Source organism: Pleurodeles waltl, chromosome 1_1 (genome assembly GCF_031143425.1).
Source record: "Pleurodeles waltl isolate 20211129_DDA chromosome 1_1, aPleWal1.hap1.20221129, whole genome shotgun sequence".
Classification (NCBI taxonomy): Eukaryota; Metazoa; Chordata; class Amphibia; order Caudata; family Salamandridae; genus Pleurodeles; species Pleurodeles waltl.
Window position 1 is genome coordinate 58,211,355 of NC_090436.1, and position 21,954 is coordinate 58,233,308.

Sequence of the window (21,954 nt, forward strand, 5' to 3'; positions counted from 1 at the left end):
AGGACCCTGGGGGCATAGGGGTACCCCATATGCCTGTGCCATATTTCATTAAGCACCCCAGCACCCACAATATCAGTATCAATCATGCAACTCACACATTCAAAGGAATAACTTTAGACCAATTTATAAAAATACTTCAGATTTTTATGTAATTTTCAAGACCAACATTATCAAAATTGGTTGTCATTTTTGAGATATGAATTTTTGAAGTTTTAGAAAAATAGTGTCTGTGCTATATTACGCACCATAGGAATCAATGGAATGTCACCTTTAACAATAAATATAAAAATAACACAGTTGCTTTACCAAGTTCTTCTTTTGCAGGTTGGTCGACGTCGTCGGTGGGCACACTGTGCCAGCTGTAGAAGTTCGGGCGGCTCCCGGTTCCAGCGAGAGCAGCGGGGAAAGATCTCTGGAGCTGGTGCATGGTCACTGTAGGGGACCACTTGGAAAAGGTCTTTGCAGCTAAGTATAGATGAGTTCTTTGGGGTCCCCTTGGAGGGTCGAGGTCGCAAGGGGTGAAGAACCCTTAGAGCATAGCAGGTTCTTCGCTGCAGGGCACAGGGCAGCCAGGTGCAGAGCGAATCGGTGAGCCAGGAGCTGCGTGCAAAGATGCCCTTTGAATCTGGAGGTAAGTTGGTTCAGGGGTCAGGTGCACTCTGGCGGGAGGTCTGGGGCGTTCTTGAAGTCCGTCCCCTGGGGCGGCCTTCTGGTCCTTTTTCATCCCCAGGTGGACTGGTTTTCCTGGTATCCGACGTTAGCTGACCAATAAGCAGGGTATTGATACAGTTTGACCACTGGAGGGCACAGTGCCACCAAACTTGGCACAGTTGCAGGGTTTGTCCTCGTTGTCGTCGGTGTGTTGTTGGGTCCAGCAGCGACTTGCAGTTCAGGATTTAGCGGCTGGTAAGTGAAGTGACCTTCACTGGTTTGCTTGTTTCTTCTGGTTGCAGAGTGGTACCTCCATTTGGAGGAAGTTCTATGGTAATTCACAAAGCCTGGAGATCCTCTGGGTTCTTTAGAGTTCTTCCAGTTGTCAAGCACCTTCTCAGCGGTGGTTGTCGGGGCCTGGGTGCAGCAGGCAGGATTTGGCGCCTTTTCTTTGTTGCAGCAGGTTCACATTTCTCGTGCCTTGGATCTTCTTGGTGCTGGTCTTCTTTTGTCCATCGAATCTGATTACCTGGTCTAGGGATGCTCACTAAATACTAAATTTAGTGGCTGTTTTAGGGGGAACCTGACAGTGTTCAATGGGGCACTTCCTAAATGTAGTGTCCACCTCACAGGCAACACCTCAGGGGTGGTGCATGCCAGGTGGGGCCAGTCCTCCTACCCTTTGTGTAGTTTCCCGCCTTTTCTCCTGTCAAAAATGGAGGTTTGTAAAGGGGACGACCATCTGCTGCTATCAGCAGGCCTGGGGGTCGGGTTTCAAAGGCGGTAAGCCCATTGTAGCTGGCCGTCAGGGCAGTGCACATTCCTGAGGGAGGGGGTGTCAACACATCCACCCAGAAAGGGCATTGTTCTACAAACCAGAGAGTCGGGACTCTCCCCCAAGATTTGTAGATTGGGTGTCTGGAGGTGCCCGGCTGGATACGACCACTTAACCATGCCAGGGTAGTTAGCTTTGCAGGGGGTACCTCTAAGGGAACCCCTGGGTTCTTTTAGGGATAATTCCAATACTGGTTCCAGGTTGGATTTACTATGCTGCGTTGTTTGATACCAAACAACCCAAGGTTCAGAGTGGCCAATATGTAGCTGGGAAACTCATACTGACCAGTGTCCAGCACATGTATTAAAATGGCTGCTCTGTTTACTCACTATTTCCCAGGTTTGGCAAGGACACAGAGGGGGCATGTTGCTCATGCAGCTATGCCCTCACATATAATACGGTGCACCCTGCCGTAGGGCTGGAAGGCCTGCCAGAGGAGTGTGTTACCCATAGTAAATGCAGTGTATGGTGGACAGCGCACACAGGCAGTGTGCCATGCCGAGTCTGTGTTTTTTGTTTGCAGCACGACACTCAGCCTGCAGTGGCAGTGCTAGGTGTACCTGGATGCATGGCTTTAGATGATGACCCAATCAGTGCTGCTGCCCTCAGGAGCCTACCCTTAGTACCCCATGGCCTGGGTACCCAAGTACCTTTTACTAGGGAATTATAGTGGCAGCTAAAGGTGTATCCCACTCCGCCAATGCATCACAACAGTTTTAGGGAAAGAGCTCCGGCCCAGGGAACCGGGTTAGTAGGGGCCCTGGGCACTATAAATTTCTTAGGCTATATGCACACCAGACAAAAAGTGGGGGGCTAACCATTTAAAAGAGAGGCAATTTCTCACAGGAGCGCCCTCTTCCAATCCTGTCTAGGAATGTTCTAATGGGGCTAAGCAATTTTGTTATACAGGGCAGCCCTACCCATCAGGGAAAGTGGCATAGCTCTCCAGTGACTCTCAACAAAATTGATCGAGCACTCCGTAGAGGTTTCTTTGCAGGAAATCCACTGGCTCTCAGGTGATGTAAATTCCCACATACAAAAAGTCCTCTGCCGCCACTGGTATACTGCAGCCAGGGGGAAGAGCAGGTGTACCTTCCACCAAAGGACAGAAACAGGACTTATTCCAATTGATATGGTTGCAGGCGTGATCCCTGAATATCAAGAAGATCTGTAGCACTCTGTCCACTGACAGGGCGGGCCGTGAGAGATAGACCAACACATCGTCAAAGAATAGCGATATCCGCTACTCCCACTCCCGGGTGCCGCCCACTCCCTGTATCAATGGGTCCTGTGGGACCCACGCCGCAAGTGGCTCAATTGCTAACATAGAGATCATTGGGGACAGTGCGCAACCCTGCCACGTACCCTTCTGCAAGGCGAAAGCCTGTGACAGCGTGTTGTTCACCCGTACTCTCGCTATAGGTCCTGTGTATAGAAGTCTCACCCAGCTACAGAATTTGTGGCCGAACCCCAAGCGGTCGAGATCTTCGAATGTATAAATCCATTCTATGCTATCAAAAGCCATTCTGGCATCCAAACATAGCACCAACGGCAGCTCAGAGAATGCGCCATTTGCCATGTGAAGTAGTCCATATGGGCGCCACAAGTTAAGTTTGGTCCCTCTGTGCGGCATAAATTCCGAATGACCAGGATAAATCACAGCAGTGATCACCCAACTGAGTCGGTTTGCCAAAACTTTAACCAGTATTTTAGCTTCTATGGCGAGTAGGGAGAAATCACAAAGTTGCCATTGCTGATCCACTGGTAACTTCCCCCTGCTCACGAACTCCCTGAAAAACTGCAAAAAGGCACCCAGACAGCTTGCTGGCCATACATTTGTAGAGCTCCACTGGCAATCCTTTGGGCCTGCCGCCTTCCCAGATTGGGCAGAAGGTAAATATCTTTGCTGAAGGAGATGCAGCCCCCAGCAACTTCTGCAATTTAGCATTACTACTCCTGACCCTCCGTGCATCTGCAGGGACTTTTAAACCAGAGGTACAGCTCCTTCATCCAGTCCTGTTTAGAAACCACTGACTGCACTGCTGTGCATACCCCTCAGCACTCACAGCAGTGCAGTCAGTGCTGGAAGAGCGAGCTATCCCTCTTTGTTTAAAAACCCCTGCAGATTAAACGTTTTATTTATTCATTAGTAATTCTGTGCTAGGAGAGTAACTGGGAATTATTGTAGACTATATAAGGGCGTCAATGGGTATTGCACTGTAAGCTTGTTTGGTATTTGTCAGTGCTATCTTTTAGCGCAAAATGCATCCTCAAAACCATTCTTTAGATGTGATGGTGCATTTTGGGCTAAGAAAATAGTGCTAGATGCCCACTCCACCCTACAGCGGAATCCTGCAGAATTTTATTGCAATTCTGCCATCCCCCACAATGGAGCCTTCTTTTGGTGGGGGAGGGGGTAGGGGCAAAAAAGGCTCCATTGTGGGGTGGGTGGCGGGGGGGAGTATCTTGGCTGCAAGGCAACTAAGATAATAACTCAGCCAAATTGTCGCCTGGAGCCCAAGAACTCCAGGAGAAAAGGAACTGAGTTTAGATGTCTCAGAAGGAGGCCTACCTATGAAGGGACTGCATGGGTACACCTTGCATTTTATTAGGTCTGCTTGTTTTCTAGGGCTGCCTCAAAGCTGCATGATCTCACTGGTTTGAGACCTACAGTCATGATAGTTGCTATATGGCTTGTCTCTTTAATTTTAAAATTTACGGCTAAAGGCAGTAGGCTGTTACTAGCAAATTGCAAAAGGCCTCTAGGCACACATCTAATAGACCTGTTTAACATTAACTTTTTGTGATGTAGAACTTTTTTCATGCTTTGTAATGAACTGGATATCAACCACTTATGAACTAAGTTCCATGATTATGTTAGTCCTAATTTATCACTATGGTTTCAAGCTCTTCAGAAGTAATCTATGGTTGGCATTGCAAGAAGAGGTGCATTGATTACTTGTAGGAAACATTCATTCTCTTTTTCTCCCGTTTGCCTAATACTATGATAGTGCTGAGCTTTCAGCCAGAGATGATTGGGACAACTATAAAGTTGTGAAGGTGAATGCAAGCTTATATGTATTCATTTTCAGTCCACACCTGACCAAGAATCATATCAATGAAATTAAAGATTTACTCTGTTCAGTAAAATGTGACATGCGCCTCCAGAGACTAAGGGGGTTATTACAACTTTGGAGGAGGTGTTAATCCGTCCCAAAAGTGACGGTAAAGTGGCGGTAAAGTGACGGATATACCACCAGCCGTATTACGAGTTCCATAGGATATAATGGACTCGTAATACGGCTGGTGGTATATCCGTCACTTTTGGGACGGATTAACACCTTTCTCCAAAGTTGTAATAACCCCCTAAATTCTTTGTGTGTTGTGCGAGGATTTGGAACACAAACATTTCAGCATCAAGCTGACTATACTGTACTGCCACTTGCTATATCTGATGTAGCATGTTTTCAAGGAGGTGGGACAGATCAATTATAAATATGTGATGCCCAAGGCTATCTTAAGTGCTGCATATACAGGCAGTGTTGTGACAAGATAAGCGTGCCGCTACCCTAAGGTCAAGAAGAAGGTACCTCTGATTTACCTTTCTGTGGTATAGTACTATCTCTAGACGTGGGTACACATGTAATGGGATTTCGATTCAAAGCGTAGAAGAATGATAGCTGAGGTGATTGTGTATTTATTAATGGACTACAACTCAGGATTGATGGATTAAAGCATTGACGTGCCCAGCAGGCTACAAGAGAGGATACGGCTTGGATGTCGGCTGTGTTCACACACACACACTTTCAAAAGCAGCCCTTCAGCGAGAACAGTGTTTCAATAAGCATAACTTTAGCTCACATTTGGTAGCCTGACCTGAGTAATGGCAATTTTTGTAGATAATGTGTATACATGGACAGCATGACAACAAGCAAGTAATACTATCACAAGAAATAAAGATTCACAAAGGTGGAAAACAAGTAAAGGGCACAGGATTAGAACGTCTACGTGTGCCTTTTGGAACACCCTCACATTTGCTTAGAAATAAACACAGATGATTTTGCAATTCACTCCTGACTGTAAAATAACCCAGAAACCTACGTTACCATTAATCCAGGTCTGTATTGCATGTTCTATTGGCTGACAGAAAATTCTGTGGTGTGGAGATAGTGAAAGATAATCCTGGTGTGAAAACCCAACTCCACCCAATTTGCCTAATCCAGGGCCTAGGAATACACATCAGACTGAATCCCAATCACCTCTTCCTTCTTAAAAAACATCAGAACGTACTTGTACAAGATCCATCTACAAGACTAAAAAGCCCTTTTTCATATTCATTAATATCCCTTACCTTTCACCCCATCATTCTGTTCTGATGTAGCACAGTTTCTGCTGTTCTATCATTGGAGACTGAATATCAAGCTATATTGTACTGTAGCTGTATTCGTTTCTAAGTGAAGTGCTCCACTGGCCCAGTTACAAGATCCAGGCTCTGTAATGCCCAGAAATAAATACACGAGCATGCAGCTGTACAGGAAAACCCTCTCATTTATCCTAACTAGGCACTGGGTCGATTCACTGGAAATCTAGTCCTGTACACTGGCTTTTCAATGACAGACTGCAAAACAAAGCAGCCAAAATGCTCCTGAACCTTGACAAATCACATCAAGGCAGCTTTAAAAGTGCCGCATGTCCCTGGCTCCAGCTGAAGCATTGATCATGTTCAAGGTCCTCTGCACTGTCCACAAAGCTTACTTCGGGAAAGTAATAAAGTGATACCCCAAAGCACCTTCAACAAACGAAGCATGCAGAGGCTTGCCTTGAGCTCCCCCTGGAGGCCAATTCATGGCATTTGCTTCAGGACACTACAGGGAGTGCAGAATTATTAGGCAAATGAGTATTTTGACCACATCATCCTCTTTATGCATGTTGTCTTACTCCAAGCTGTATAGGCTCGAAAGCCTACTACCAATTAAGCATATTAGGTGATGTGCATCTCTGTAATGAGAAGGGGTGTGGTCTAATGACATCAACACCCTATATCAGGTGTGCATAATTATTAGGCAACTTCCTTTCCTTTGGCAAAATGGGTCAAAAGAAGGACTTGACAGGCTCAGAAAAGTCAAAAATAGTGAGATATCTTGCAGAGGGATGCAGCACTCTTAAAATTGCAAAGCTTCTGAAGCGTGATCATCAAACAATCAAGCGTTTCATTCAAAATAGTCAACAGGGTCGCAAGAAGCGTGTGGAAAAACCAAGGCGCAAAATAACTGCCCATGAACTAAGAAAAGTCAAGCGTGCAGCTGCCACGATGCCACTTGCCACCAGTTTGGCCATATTTCAGAGCTGCAACATCACTGGAGTGCCCAAAAGCACAAGGTGTGCAATACTCAGAGACATGGCCAAGGTAAGAAAGGCTGAAAGACGACCACCACTGAACAAGACACACAAGCTGAAACGTCAAGAATGGGCCAAGAAATATCTCAAGACTGATTTTTCTAAGGTTTTATGGACTGATGAAATGAGAGTGAGTCTTGATGGGCCAGATGGATGGGCCTGTGGCTGGATTGGTAAAGGGCAGAGAGCTCCAGTCCGACTCAGACGCCAGCAAGGTGGAGGTGGAGTACTGGTTTGGGCTGGTATCATCAAAGATGAGCATGTGGGACCTTTTCGGGTTGAGGATGGAGTCAAGCTCAACTCCCAGTCCTACTGCCAGTTCCTGGAAGACACCTTCTTCAAGCAGTGGTACAGGAAGAAGTCTGCATCCTTCAAGAAAAACATGGTTTTCATGCAGGACAATGCTCCATCACACGCGTCCAAGTACTCCACAGCGTGGCTGGCAAGAAAGGGTATAAAAGAAGGAAATCTAATGACATGGCCTCCTTGTTCACCTGATCTGGACCCCATTGAGAACCTGTGGTCCATCATCAAATGTGAGATTTACAAGGAGGGAAAACAGTACACCTCTCTGAACAGTGTCTGGGAGGCTGTGGTTGCTGCTGCACGCAATGTTGATGGTGAACAGATCAAAACACTGACAAAATCCATGGATGGCAGGCTTTTGAGTGTCCTTGCAAAGAAAGGTGGCTATATTAGTCACTGATTTGTTTTTGTTTTGTTTTTGAATGTCAGAAATGTATATTTGTGAATGTTGAGATGTTATATTGGTTTCACTGGTAATAATAAATCATTGAAATGGGTATATATTTTTTTTTGTTAAGTTGCCTAATAATTATGCACAGTAATAGTCACCTGCACACACAGATATCCCCCTAACATAGCTAAAACTAAAAACAAACTAAAAACTACTTCCAAAAATATTCAGCTTTGATATTAATGAGTTTTTTGGGTTCATTGAGAACATGGTTGTTGTTCAATAATAAAATTAATCCTCAAAAATACAACTTGCCTAATAATTCTGCACTCCCTGTAATGATAAGGGGGCTCTTTAAGTACACAAATGAAGGGGTTGCAGTGAACGCTTCCGGTATGGTTCCCCTGTTTGATCTGACTAATTTTTTGTTTACATGAGCTTTCACTGTACCCAAGACCCAAACACCGAGGTGCAGCACACACAACACTTCCCAATAACCCCCCAACAAAACACTGCTCAGAGCTCTAGTGGGAGTATAATAAAATAATCAGGGCACTCTACTGACAAACCAGGTCAAGCTGCAGCAAAAGAACAACGACACAAGAGCTAGTTGCAATGTCACTACGATGAAAATCCCAACACCCATCACCACAAGAACAGTCACCCGCCAATGGGTAGGAAAGGTACAAGCACATGCAGTATGGAGTCTGATAGACCTAACCAACGACTAAACATTCACCATGTGCCAGATGGAAACGACTCGAAGCCTTAGAGGCAGCAGAGCATACGGACCCCGGCGAGCAACAAACGTTATGGACATTCACAGAGCGCCATGTCCACTAGTAGAGCAGCGGAGATCCCTAGATTTTAGAGCCTATCAAGCGAATATGCATGCAGAGGGGAATAAGTCAGGCCACCTACTAGCATGGCTTCCGAGAAGCGCAGTACCAACCGCCTCGATCATCAGGCTTAGAGGGACTCCTACCTGCCTAGTGACCAGTAAAGCAGACATATACGCAGCATTTACTGCTCACGACCATGCTCTTTACGATCCCCCTCCCACTGTGGATCAACAGGCTCTAATTATGTGGGGTCCTTTCCCATTTATTGCCTTATGGATCATACAAAGCACTTTAAATTTGATTCTGAGTTCAACTGGAAGCCAATGTAAAGAGATAAGCGCTTTCTTTACTAAGAGCCCATTTGGCTATTTATAAATGGTCATAGCTGCAGCATTCTGTAACACCCGTAGCCTTTTACGGAATGCTTTAGAAGAGCACAAATATAAAGAATTGACGTAATCCCAGGAAGAGGAAATCAATGCCTAGACTACCACTCTTCTGCAAGGAAAAGCTAATAGATCCAATATTTTCCTTAGAAAGCTCAGGAGAAAGAAACAGGACCTGGTGAGTTTATTAACTTGGTCATCCATCGCCAAAGAACTATCGAGGCACATTTCTAGATTTATTTTTTTTCCCCACGGGTGAGGATGGAGTGGGTGGAGTACCAAGACAGTTGGGCCACCCCAGCAAGGATACTGGGGTAGGGTTGTTTCCTAAAACTAGCATTTCAGTCTTGTCCCCATTTAATTCGAGAGAACAACTTGCCATCCAGTGGGCCACCTTTTCCAAACAAGGGCCCATCCGAGGTTGGGACCCTTCATATGGGGCAAGAGAGACAATAGGCTGAGTATCGTCAGAATATGACACAATGGACAGCCCAAATTCCTTAACAATGGAGGCTAGTGGCCAAACAAATGTTGAAGAGAATGGGGCTGAGTGTGGAACCCTGCGGCACCCCACTCTTTAAAGGGACCAACCCAGAGGAGTATGGCCGTTCCCAGAACTGAAATAATCTGTCTGTTAAAAATGACAGAAGTCAGCCGAGAGCTATGCCCCCAATGTTGATCTCCTTCAACGTAAGCCCCAGTATCGGATGGTCAACCGTATCAAAAGCTGCGCTTAGGTCGAGGAGGGTAATGGCTGCTGCTCCACCCCTATCCAGCATTTGTTTAACCTTTTACTTAGCTACCAGTTGTGCAGACTCTGTGCTGTGCGTTGGAAAAATGTCATCTAGCAACATATTATCTACTAAGTACTTGGAGAGATGGCAGTTAATATGTTTTTCTAAGATTTTCCCAAATGTTGGCAACAGAGAAATAAGTCTAAAGTTCCCCCGGCTGAAGAGGTCAAGATTTTTATTTTATTTTTTTTAAATAAAGTTTTAACCACTGCATATTTCCATTCCTGTGGAACCATGTCTGTGGAGACTGAGATATTCAATAGTTCTCTTATTATACGTAGAATCTCTTGATTTCCTTGAGGAAGAAGAGGAGGATGAGAGGGTGTAGTGGGGAGCCTAATTTTACCTTCCCAACCAACTCAAGGTGTGCTTCTTGCATGACTAGAGGAAAGTTGTGCAGACCGTCAGTCCCTTCCATTAGTGACCACTACTTTTTTTGTAGTTCATTATATATGTCTGCCACCTTATTTTGAAAGTAAGCGGCTAGCTCATTGCAATGACTCTCTGAGGGACTGGAGGAGGCGTTTATGTTTTTAAAATCGGTGAGAGAAGTTACTGTCTGAAATAGCTCCTTAGGGCTACTGGCTGCTTTACCCCAGAGATCGTCATAAGAGGCCTCCTGTGCCTTTTTAGGTCAAACGTGCAAGCGCTCTGGCCTGTTGTAATCTTCCTGTGGGCTTTTAACCACACCCGCCGCACGCCCATGGGCTTGTCTTTCAAAAATCCTTTGTTATCATTGGTAAATGCTTTATGTTTGTCCCTCCTTTGAGGAGGGTTTGTTACTGCCTTAGACAACGACCCTGTTACATGGATTGCACATTTGCCAATACGTTTGGCTGCGAGCAAACTTCTTTTCCCTTTTGTGTCTCTCCTTCATGCTCTTGCCGGCCATGGCGCTTTGAATCAGCTCGCTTATGTCAACTGTTTTACTTTTCATTTTCAATTTATGCGGCATGAAAAGTCCAGTTAGGAATTTACAACGCTAATAGCTCGAACTCGAGCAAACGCGACACCAATTGCATTGCAAATGCTGGTTTTATCTCTTGAAGGTAGTTACGAATGGCAGTTCGGTAGACATTTAAGGTTTGGGTCACAGTTCCTTCCCCATTGTTTCTCCAATTTTTTACAGTCCCTTTAAAGGAAGCTTAAGAGTTCATCAGATCACAGAAGGCTGTTAATGATTTCTTCACCCTGATAACAGATAATCCGAGGCACAGCAGGGTTACTGCACAGACAGAGGACGTACAAGGCAGACACACAGGCAGCCAGCACAGAAGGAACAGAAGCATGTAAAACACATGCTCTCACTGTGCATGTCCCTGCCTGTCCCTGCCCATGCAATGAAACCCTTGGTAATAGATCAATCATCCCAACTTGTGACTCGACCTCGGCGCACGGTTTTGACTTCAGTGATAATACAACTCCGCTCAAGAGGTGAAGGTATCCTTTGCAGCAACCATGCACTAAGTGCTGCTATGTATAGCGAGTATAAAAACCTACATTCTCTTTCCCGACGCCTTGCCCCCCGGAATGCGGCACTTGCTTGCGGGTGAATGCCGCTGTTTTAGGATGGGTACTTACATGACCCCATCTCTCATAACCTTCATTCATGGTGGTACTGATCCAACCTTTCTTACCCTGATCATAGAATTACACTTGAACACTTGAGTGTAAAACATTCAGAAGTAACCGGTCATCTATACTTTATGCAACAAATGAGCTTGGAAAGTAGTATATATTTGTCAAGCTGCTACTCATTGTTACATGGCAGGTGGGTCACCTGATGCTCCAGCTGACTCCAGAGGTAGAGCTTCTCTTGGCCCAGGTTCAAGGATCCCACTCAGCCCTGGTTGTTGCAGTACCATGTTGCTGGGGTGTTGTTGATTAAAACCTGCACTGGCCTTCCCTTGATGGATGGCAGGAGGGCTTTCCAAACCGGTGAGGTGCGCTATACCTGCTGTTTAAGTGAAACCAGATTTCTGCCCGAGATCCGAGTCTTGTGATCTCCATCTCTCCCAGGTGACCTCCCAGCCTAGTAGGAACGCGCCCATCACCACAGCTCTGGGTGGGAAGGGAGAAGGGTCTGGCACTGGGTAGGTTACAGTCTAGCAGCCATCACTGCTGATCTCAATCTTAGAAGCCCCTCTGACACCTGGATGACAACTGACCGGTTTCCTTGGTGCTCAGCCCACTGAGACTTCAGGTTCCACCGCTGAGCCCACGTGTCATCTGGAAAAGTGGACAAGCAGGTTACATGAGGCCAGCAGACCAAGAAGCCTCAGAGCTGCTCTCACCAAAATCCAGGACCAAGGCTGAAACAACAGGATCCCAGCCCGAGTGTCCTGGGATAGTGATGGAGGAACAGCTCCTTTAAGGAAAGCCTTTCAGAAGGAGTCAGGTGTAACCTCGGCTTCATTAATTGAGAACCCCAACGATGTCAGAAGGTGCGCCGTCGCATGGGGGTGGTGTAAGAGCGACTGTGGGTGAGCCTGCCTTCAGCAGCTGGTCATCGAGGTAGTGGAAAACTGGCATCCCTAACCTTTGAAGACGGGCGGTGATCACAGTCAGTCATTTTGTGAGCACTGGTAAGAACGAAGGAGAGGATAGCAATTTGAAAATGCTCCTGGCTGACCTTGAACTGCAGGTAACATCTTTGGGGCTCAAGGATGCCAACATAAATGTATGGGTCCTGCAGGTCCAAGGCAAACATCCAGTCGCCCAGATTCAGGGCAGATAGAACTTGGGCCAGTGTGAACATGTTCTATTGGCCTTCCATAGGAAGGCATTGAGAGGGTGAAAATCTAGACTAAAGTCTGTTTTTATTCTGCACAAGGAAATAGAGGGAGTAAAAACTCATCCCTACTTCTGACGTCAGCACACTCTCAATGGCCCCTTTGCCAAACAAAAAGCCTGCATCTCTTACAGCACGATAGACAGGCGTTCCTCTGAAACCTGCTCTGATGGGGGAAGAAGCTGAGGTGGGTTGGAAAGAAAAGGAAGGCTTAGCCACGGTAGACGATCTAGAGGACCCAGCTTTTGGATGTAATGGTCTTCCATCCTCGAAGAAAATGTCTGACCTTGCCTCCTACAGAGTAGCCATGCAACACCGAGGGCAAACTAAATCGGCCTGGAGGCTGATGCCGCAGGGGCAAAGCAATGGGTGGACCGGTGTCCCTGGTGACCTGCACGAGGTCTCCCTAATCCCTGACTCACTAACGAAAGGACTGGTGTGGTGCTGGCCTGGTCAGTCATGAACACACAGGGGTGGCACCTATATGCAGCTCCACTCTGTCGCTTTCAGAGTGGAAAGAGATCAATGCAGCACCTCATGATGACAACTAATGGCGCACAGGAGCACTGCTGTAAAACACTTCTGGATAAAGTCTGGAGCCTGGGGAATAGTTCAAAGGAGAAGAATCTGTGGTTAGAAGTACCAGTTAGAATGTTCCTGCACTGGGAGATATGCTGCTCAAGAAGGCACCATCAGAATTCCTTTACTTTAATATAAAGAAGGCAGAGCATTTACAAGAAAATGTTTATTATCTATACTGCTATACATTTCTGAAATAAACAAGTCCCTGACAACAGTCCTTCTAATGTCATGTTATTAGGAAAAATGTGAAGTCTATGTCAGTTAACTTTGTGTTTTAAAAAGGTACCTATATTATTTTGTCTGATAGCCAATGTTATTTACAGGGAATATATATTTTTTTTTTTTTTACTTTCTTATATTTAATTCACAACCAAAAATGATTTTCTTTTTTTTAAAATTCTTTTTATTAAACACCGCGTTACACACAGTATACACTTCGGAGACATGAAATTACATCTGGTGAACAGGTTCGACTAAACACACAAGCTTCTCAGGATCTTTATAAGCCAGATCAATCCTGCCCCATTTCCTTTCCCCACCATCTAACCCAAGCTAAATGCTTCGGTCCCACTCCCCCCTATTCAGGCCTCACCCATTCCCCCCCTCCCCCCCCACCCCTCTCTTCACAGGCCCTGGGTGGTTTTCCACTGGCCCTATATCTTCCCTCATTTCTTGGGGCAACCCCTGCTTTGATAGACTACCCTATCCATTCTACAGCACAAGTCCATATCTGCAACCCATTCCTCCACTCCCGGCTAGAGTGAGGCCCCTGGTACATTTCTCTTAGCCACCACTGCTGCTAAATTTAGCCATATGTGTTGGTATTTTGTCCATGTATGGTCCTCGGGAATTGACAGGAGCAGCCACCCAGGGTCCTTTTGGACTGTGCCTCATATAACTCACGACATTTCATTCACCACTTCACTCCAGTACAGCTGTATCCAAGGGCAGGCCCATAGAATGGGATAGAATGGCCCCGTCATCCTGCACCCTCTCATGCATGTTTCTGACTGGGCTTGTCCCACCCGCTGCAGCCGCACCCGGGAGAGGTATGATCTATGTAGTATCCGGAGCTGCACCAGTCGAAATCTGTTTCTAATTGCACTTTCCCTGGCGCTTTTAAGGGCATCCGCCCTTTCAACATCATCCAGGGAGCCAACATCCTCCTCCCACGCCCCTCTCAACCGCCCATTTGGATCACAGGAGTTATTTGTCAGTTTCCTATATATTGTCGAGATTGCCTGCTCCAGTAGCGCCTCTGTGAGGACCCTGTCCTCCCGTAGTGTAATGTCTCTGATTTGCTCCCCCACATGGAGGTGTCTACGGAGCGCGTGGCCCATTCGCAAATATCTATACCGTTCAGTCGCTTACATGTCAAATTCCTTCTGCCGATCCTCAAAGGGTATCAAGGCTTTGTCACTCCAAACGTCACCCAGGTGTTCTATCCCTATCAGTGCCCATCTAGAAAACCCCTTCATTGCACTCACTTCCTTCAAGTAATCACCCGTCCAGAGTGGGGTGTGTGTAGTCAGGGTCTCCCCTTCACCCAGGTAGAGATTTGCTTCTTTCGAAGCCTGCACCGCTGTCAAGGTATGGGTCAGCAAAATTCAGGACCCCCCCCCCCGCTCCGCTGGCTGTATAGGACCCTATCGTAACCCACGACGCGGATTGCTTCTCTATCTACCCTATAGGCCGGTTCCGTAGGTTTTGCAAAGGCCCACTCATTGATCACAACTAGCTAGGTCGCCCAGTAGTATAACCGGGCATCCGGGATTACAAGCCCTCCCTCCCTCCCTGCTGAGTCCCCCTTTGCAGCTTCCTCAACGCTATATGTGGGAGTGTTCCTGCCCATAGCAGAGATATGAGGTTCTGGTCAATTTTCCGAAAGACACCCAAAAATTATTTTCAAGCCTGTGCACATACTACTGACAAGAGAAATGGGAAAAAGTGAGAGAGAAAATGACATTTCCGAACACCTTTGCAGGGCCTTTCGACCCATTGGAGCACAAACCTATTAATGTGAGATGTCTTTAAATAGTTTCCTGCAAATCTAGAAAACCTACTCACATGCATTTGAATAAAAATTAAATCAGCCTTTGATAGCTATTACAATTTTACTGACTTAAAATTAGAGCACTTTTGAGCGACAGCAGGTGAACAGCCTAAATAAACTGTTGTGAAAAGAGGATGCCTAACCTGGGTGGGAATCTCTATCTTCAACAATTTATAACCCCTTAAAATTAATTGAGCTTCTAATTGCAAATGACTCATACCCCCGACATTTTTTAACTAGTTTCTTTTATATCTATATTAACACCTCTATGCTAATTCATTTATGCCTCCCCCACAAGAACGGATTTAAATGCAACAGTTTCTATACCAAATAGATAATATTTAAGGGTGTCTCACTTTGGTCTTAAATACAGAATGTTGGTAATCTTACTGTTCATTGGAGCTCAGGGGTGAAGGTACAGTAGATCACAGGGGAGTCAGCTGACAGACTGCTGCTGGTGTTAAATAATGGGGAAGATATTTGAGAAATTATAGCAAATGTGTCCCTCTTATCTTAGCGTTCAACAGCACTAATTGTAATTTCTGTGACAAAAAGAAACTCCCTACTCTCTTCAGTTGCGGCAGTGCCCTCTGTAGGGCCATTCAGTAACATGGTGCTTGGGAGTGCCTTACTTTGTCATGATTCTAGAATATTAGCACTCTCGTCGTTCACTCCCACTGTCAGAACGTTTCTTAGAGACCACCTAACCTGCTGATGGGAACCCCTGTGGTATCTACTGGACTTCCTGGTAGCCTTCTTCCCCTCTGAGGCAGCGGTTTTGGCCTGCACCAAGGGCAGGATAGTCTCTGCAAAATAAATAATGCATTGCCCATGACAAGAGCAAACATTTCCCACAATCTCCCACTCACCTCATTCAAACCAAGAAGAAGAGAGCATAATGTTTGATGTTACGGTTCAAAGGACACATGGTCTGAGATCTCTCTAATGGGACTAGTTCTAGGAGAGCCTGCCAAACCTATAAATTACTCCAAAATGAAAACCAGTCACAGTTAAACTTAAGAAATCACTGAACAATGAACTTAAAAGGGAGGGGGATGGGAGTGTGTGTGAGTGAGATTTTTGAGATATTTGAGCCTTGTGCTGTGATAATTGTGCCTTTATGCACAGGCAATGAGCAGCAAAACTGAACTTATTAAATGTTATTACTGTACTCTGGAAGGAAAAGTTACTTACTTGTATTCCTAATTCTGCATCATAGGCATACTCAGTGAAGTCACTAAAATACAGAATATTCCTTAACACTTGCAGGGATCCCAGAACACTTATCTTCAATCATTTAAAGTTAATCTTTCAATGGAGGCGGTCACCTCACTGTCCATACAATTGGTGTTACCTCTAATAAAAACCATGACAGGTGTGCTTTTTACTGATTTTTTTTAAACTATAAAAGTGCATCTAATTAATTAACACGATGTGAACACATTGCAGCATCTCACAAAAGGCAAAGCTGAGTTGAGTTGGTTACGCAAACAATGAAAAGACAAAATGGTGAAAAGTAACCTACAACAGTATTCACTACAAAACCTTGCAGGGAGCCTGCTTTGCCTGCAAGGGGAATTTGACAGTCTCTGTACCACGCCACACATTTCTCCTAGAATATCATCCCCAGCAGAACGAACCCTGTCAACTGGTGCCGCTCAATTCCCAGGAATGGAGGTTTATGTATGGATTCAGGCGGAAGAACCCTGTTGCTGAGACTGGCTATCCTCTTGAACCGGCAAGAGGATCGGTGGGCAGATCCTCAGGCCTACAAAACGCATAGTACCATACTCTTGTGGGTCAATCTGGGTTTATCAGAACAGCCCAGTCCATTCTGACCTACTTCTGAACTCGGGGCAGGAAAGTACTACGGAGACTAGAGTCCCACTTCAGGTGGAATAGGTATCCCAGGGAGTTCCAACCCCACCCTGAACTGAAGAAAGCCCCTGTGGGACTACAAATATGCATTATTCAAGTCCATGAACACCATCTAGTCCCCTGAATCCAGGTCAGAAAAAACTGGGCTGTGGTCAACAACTGAAGGGGCCTCTGGAGCTGGAGGTTTAAAAATAACCTGACACCCCTACCTACTTTATCCATTTCCAGGCCCCTCGCTTTGGTCAATCTGGCTTTCAGAGACTGAGCTTTCAGTGGCAGAATGGAGACAATCTGCCGAAGTGGAAACAGAAACAAGTGGAAGATGAGGGGGGCTTTTTCGAAGGGAATACCATACCCATGCTGAACCATCTGCAGTACCAAATGGTCTGAACCTATAGAATTACAGCCAAGCAGCAACAAAAGGAATTCTGCCCCCTACAGACCACACATAACCACTGCAGGATGAATCAAAGCATTTTGGTCGCTAACTACTGCGGGGGGAAGAAGGAAGAGAACTCATGTTCTTGGTGGGCCACATGGGCTCTGCCACCGCCACCACCACGCCCTCTTGAGCTGTAACATGGTTGTGCTGGCTATTGTACGGGTAGTGTGGGCTGCCTCTGGCAACAGACTAGACCCTGAGAGAATCCTCTGAATTTCCGGTGCGGCTGATGGAATTCACTGACCGGAGAGAATAATCCTAACGACTGGGTTGTAGCACGGCCGCGCTTTTTCACCAAAAGGCCTGGAATCGTCAAGCATCATGTCCATAAGGGCTGCCGGCATGTCACCGGTAAATCTTATGGCGAGCATCCAGGCATGATGCCTGATCACGACACTGGTGCCTATGGGAAGACCCACAAAGTCCACAGTTATCTACAGACTCATACACACTTTATGAGGCAAACTCGCAGAACACTACCCCAGGGTACAATGAACTGGTAATAGAAGGGCATAGCTTATCAGCATCAGAACTCGCCAAAGCTGGTTTTAATACTAAACACATTAGCCAAAATGAAAGGATAATGAATTAATTCCAACTACACTACAAGAAAATGCAGACCAATGGCCCAAAACTTTTACCAGATTCCTTTCTTTCTCAACTTTTCTCAATGTGTCTGACACAGTCTTAAAAAACATCTCATGTGGTGGAAGTATTGTGCTTATTCAGCAAAGTAGCATGACGATCAACTTCCTGAAACCTTTGTGCTTGGCAGGGGATACTTTAATATAAACTGGTCCTGTATTCGAACCAACATTTTTAGATAATGCTGATTTTTAACAAAAAAATAAGCTGAAAATGATGTAACACTTTATGTGAGGCACTGCACTCTGCCAGCTGGGTTGCTGCTGAATTAACTGCACATCTCTTGATAATAACTTCTGTCTTGGTTTGCTTGGACATGCAATTATTATGACCCTGCGTCATAATAATTAGCACGACTAAGCAGATGACTCTGTCGCTGTCCTTTCCTCTCCTGATCCCTGAGGGCACTGTATTCCCTAACAAGATTGCTCAGTGGTTTAGTGCTGGGTTGGCACACTGTAAAATTTCTTCATGATGTCCCTAAGTGAAGATCAGAAAGAACCCTCCCCTCTCAAACCAACTGGTAGTGCTGATTCACAGCCCACCGCAAAAATCTCTTAAAGCCAAGATCTCCTTAAAGAGAATACCAATATTACTGACCATTTTTCATCAGTGCATTCACTAACATTTGATCTGATCGCTCCTTCTTCAGATCTGAAAACAATCCACTCTACAATTCTACATCAAGGTATGATTCAATTCGTTATACAACCACTAGTAAAACTTTTCTAATGCAGACAAACATTCTTGGAAACTCTACATCCTCCTCGCACTGCCTTAGCACAAATCCAAATTTTAATACCACAACGATCCTAGCTCAACTGGGATTTGAAAATAATTAAACAATTGAATTGCAGAGTGTAACTATGGCATTCTTCCTGATCTAGCTTCCAAAACAGAATACATTCAAATATAAAAAGGATTATGTTCTGGCAGGCTTAATATCTACACGTTGCTTCCCAAGAGGTTTCTTTACACAACTTCCCACAAACCCAAACATTTTCTGTTCAACTTAATTCTTTCAAAAATAAATAAATAAACTCAACAATATGACAAGAACTATTTGCAAATGCTAAGCAGGAGCCATTGTAAAATAGCCTGGTGATCTAAACCTTTACTCAGACCCTATTCCGTTTCCCATGAGCCCTCCTTTTCAGCCCTCCTTGTCTTTGTCACAACAGATAAGGTATTTTCCATTTTTGCATAAGGCAAACCCACAAATGCCTCCAGAGGTGCCACTGAGGCAGTGCTATTCCAGAAGCATCTCATCTTGATAGTACCACTAGCAGAGGAGATGACAAATCATTTTCATCAGAGGTACACTAAAACATCGTGCTATTTCCTGCTCTATTTTGGATGTGGCTGAGAAGATTAGGAAGGTAGAAGAGAACTCTTTAACCGAAGATGTAAACTTCAATCCATATGTTAGCTGCTGAACACTATGGGCCTAGTTACAGGTGTGGGCGGCTATAGACTGCCACACACGCGGTCCAGACAGCCGCAAATGAGGGGTCCGAACGCCACATTACAACATCTTGGATCCTGGCGGCCTGGCAGTGGAGGAAGTCCTAATCTGCCAGGGCAGCGCTGCACCAAAATGGCTGGTGGAGAACCGGTGCAGGGGGCCACAGAGAGCCCCTGCACTGCCCATGCACTTGGCATGGGCAGTGCAGGGTCACCCCGTGGCCAGAACCATATTAATGCTCATTGTCTGCTTTGATTTGCAGACAGTGAACATTGCCAGGGTGATGGTGCACCCTGCAGGCGACAGCATTGCTGCCGGCTCGATTACGAGCTGGAGACAATGCTGTAGCCTGTTTCCCACCTGCAAACCTAGCAGGAAACCTATAATAGCTCCAGCAGGGAGGTCGCCGCGTAGGCAGCGGCCACCATGTCGGGCGTTCGGCAGAGGGATTTTTCTGTACGCCAAACTCGAAATCAACAACTATGTATTTAGTTCTTGTGGTTGGTGAAGCAATTTACTGAAGGCTTGATTATTGCTACACACTGCCTGCATTGCACAATACAGGCATCTCTTACAGGCTACAAAAGGCACTAAGTGCCGCACTGAGATTCATTTTTCCGTACAAATGTGCGAGAGAAGGAGAATACCGCAACAGCTAAATGAATTAAATTTAAACTAAACAGCCTGCATAAAATTACATTAATAACTTGGCCGCTGGTACCTGCAAAAATCTTTAGTACCCTACCAACAGGCATGTGCCTTTTGGTGTTCAAGTGAAAATCAATAATGCTCATCAAGGTGCCAGCCTTTCCATCCAGATATGGATATGACCTGGATATGAATGGTATGGAATGAATTACACAGCCATGTCTGAGAATATCCTTAGCATTCTTTAAAAGAAGTCTGAAAATTGAACTCGTCAATTCATCATGGCTTCCTCAAATGTGATACCTGCTGGCCTGCACGGATGTAGAATGATACAACAGCACAGAGAACCTGAGATCCATGGGTGTAAAGGGCTGTATGACTGAAGCAATAGAGTGATTTATAAATGCTAGCGACAATCCTTTATTTCACACCACCTGCTTAATATTTATTTTTTTCATTGCTAGTAAGATTTGAAAAGGGCTTTGACGTTACTTTGGACCAGGGCTCATCTATTTCATTCAAACCTGTAGCAAAAGCAAACAGTGCCAGTGTTTTTTAACCTCAGCTCCAACAGCTGTTCACCAAACTGATTTAACCAACTACATTTTGAACCTTAACTATTTTAGCAGTGTCTTCTGCAACAAACTCAAGTTAACAACCACATGTAGCTGTGTTGACAAAAAGTACTATAAGTGACATAAAGGTAGCAACTATGAATGCGGAAATCCAAAATCTGAGCCCTTCTGTTAAAATCAAAACAATACAAGTCAGGCGTCATGTACATATTGAACAATATGTCTGTACCACACTTTGTAGAAATGACTTACAACATGAAGTCCTGCTCCCAACACGGTTGGCCTCCTCTCACTGCAACTGTTGTGCTTTTCACATTTTGTACTTTCAAAGTGACATATGTATTAAACTTATCTGAAACAAATATAGATAAGAATTAAAAATAACATCAAGGATAAAAAAGATGCACTTTTGAGATACTGTATGCTAATTAAAAAGTACTTTTTAATTAATATACTTTTACAAGAAATTCAAAAACATAAAAAACAAAGCAAGATAAAGATGAAAGCTACACAAGCAGCCATAAACCGCAGCGCTAAATTACTTAATAAGAACTCTCAATATCCAAGTAATGATGGGAGTTGATGAGTAAAAATACAATAAGTATGGGGGATAAAGGCGTACAGAAAGGAGCAGCCACCCCATGCAGAAAATTTCAATGAGCCAAGATATACTATATGGTATGGGTCAAGACATCCCCCAGAGTATGTAGTACTGGCAGGAAGGAGGCTCTTTGAACAGTATAACATGGAGAAGAACAAACCACACGAGTGGGGAACAGACACTGTGGTTGAAGGAAATTCCATATTCTTTGTGAGCCTCTTCTTTTTTTGCTGGACTTGTTCAATTATGACTTCTGCTGTGGAATGAAGACGCGACACAGCGGCAGCCACATGTGTTCTGCTTAACCTTAAGGAAAACTGAAAACAAGCCTCTCGAAACACTTTCCCCTCTGATCCCAATATACGTGGGATCCTCCTTACCCACCCCTTCTAAAGAGGCAGGAACCAACTCAGTGCAGTTTGAATTCAGAAACAAAGCCTGGATTTGAAAATCCACAGAAGTTCCTGACTCCCTACATTAGTGGTTCCCAACCTTTTGACTTCTGTGGACCCCCACTTAATCATTATTGGAATCAGGGGACCACCACTGAGTTATTACTTAAATCTGCAGCCCTAATATGTTAAGATTATCTACTTTTCTAGCCAGTCGGCACCCTCTGAGGAGGCATCGCGGACCCCCAGGGGTCCCCAGACCACAGGTTGGGAACCACTG

General features: G+C 45.1%; 1 protein-coding gene across 2 annotated transcripts in view; it reads right to left on the minus strand.

The window, feature by feature from the left end:
- The window catches only part of UNC13B (unc-13 homolog B), a 1,359,370-nt gene that overhangs the window by 1,021,426 nt on the left and 315,990 nt on the right, over positions 1-21,954 (minus strand). For both annotated transcript variants that reach the window (XM_069212466.1, XM_069212457.1), the window contains exon 3: positions 20,934-21,033. In XM_069212466.1, the coding sequence (XP_069068567.1) occupies positions 20,934-21,033 (100 nt within the window). The remainder of the gene's footprint in view (positions 1-20,933; positions 21,034-21,954) is intronic.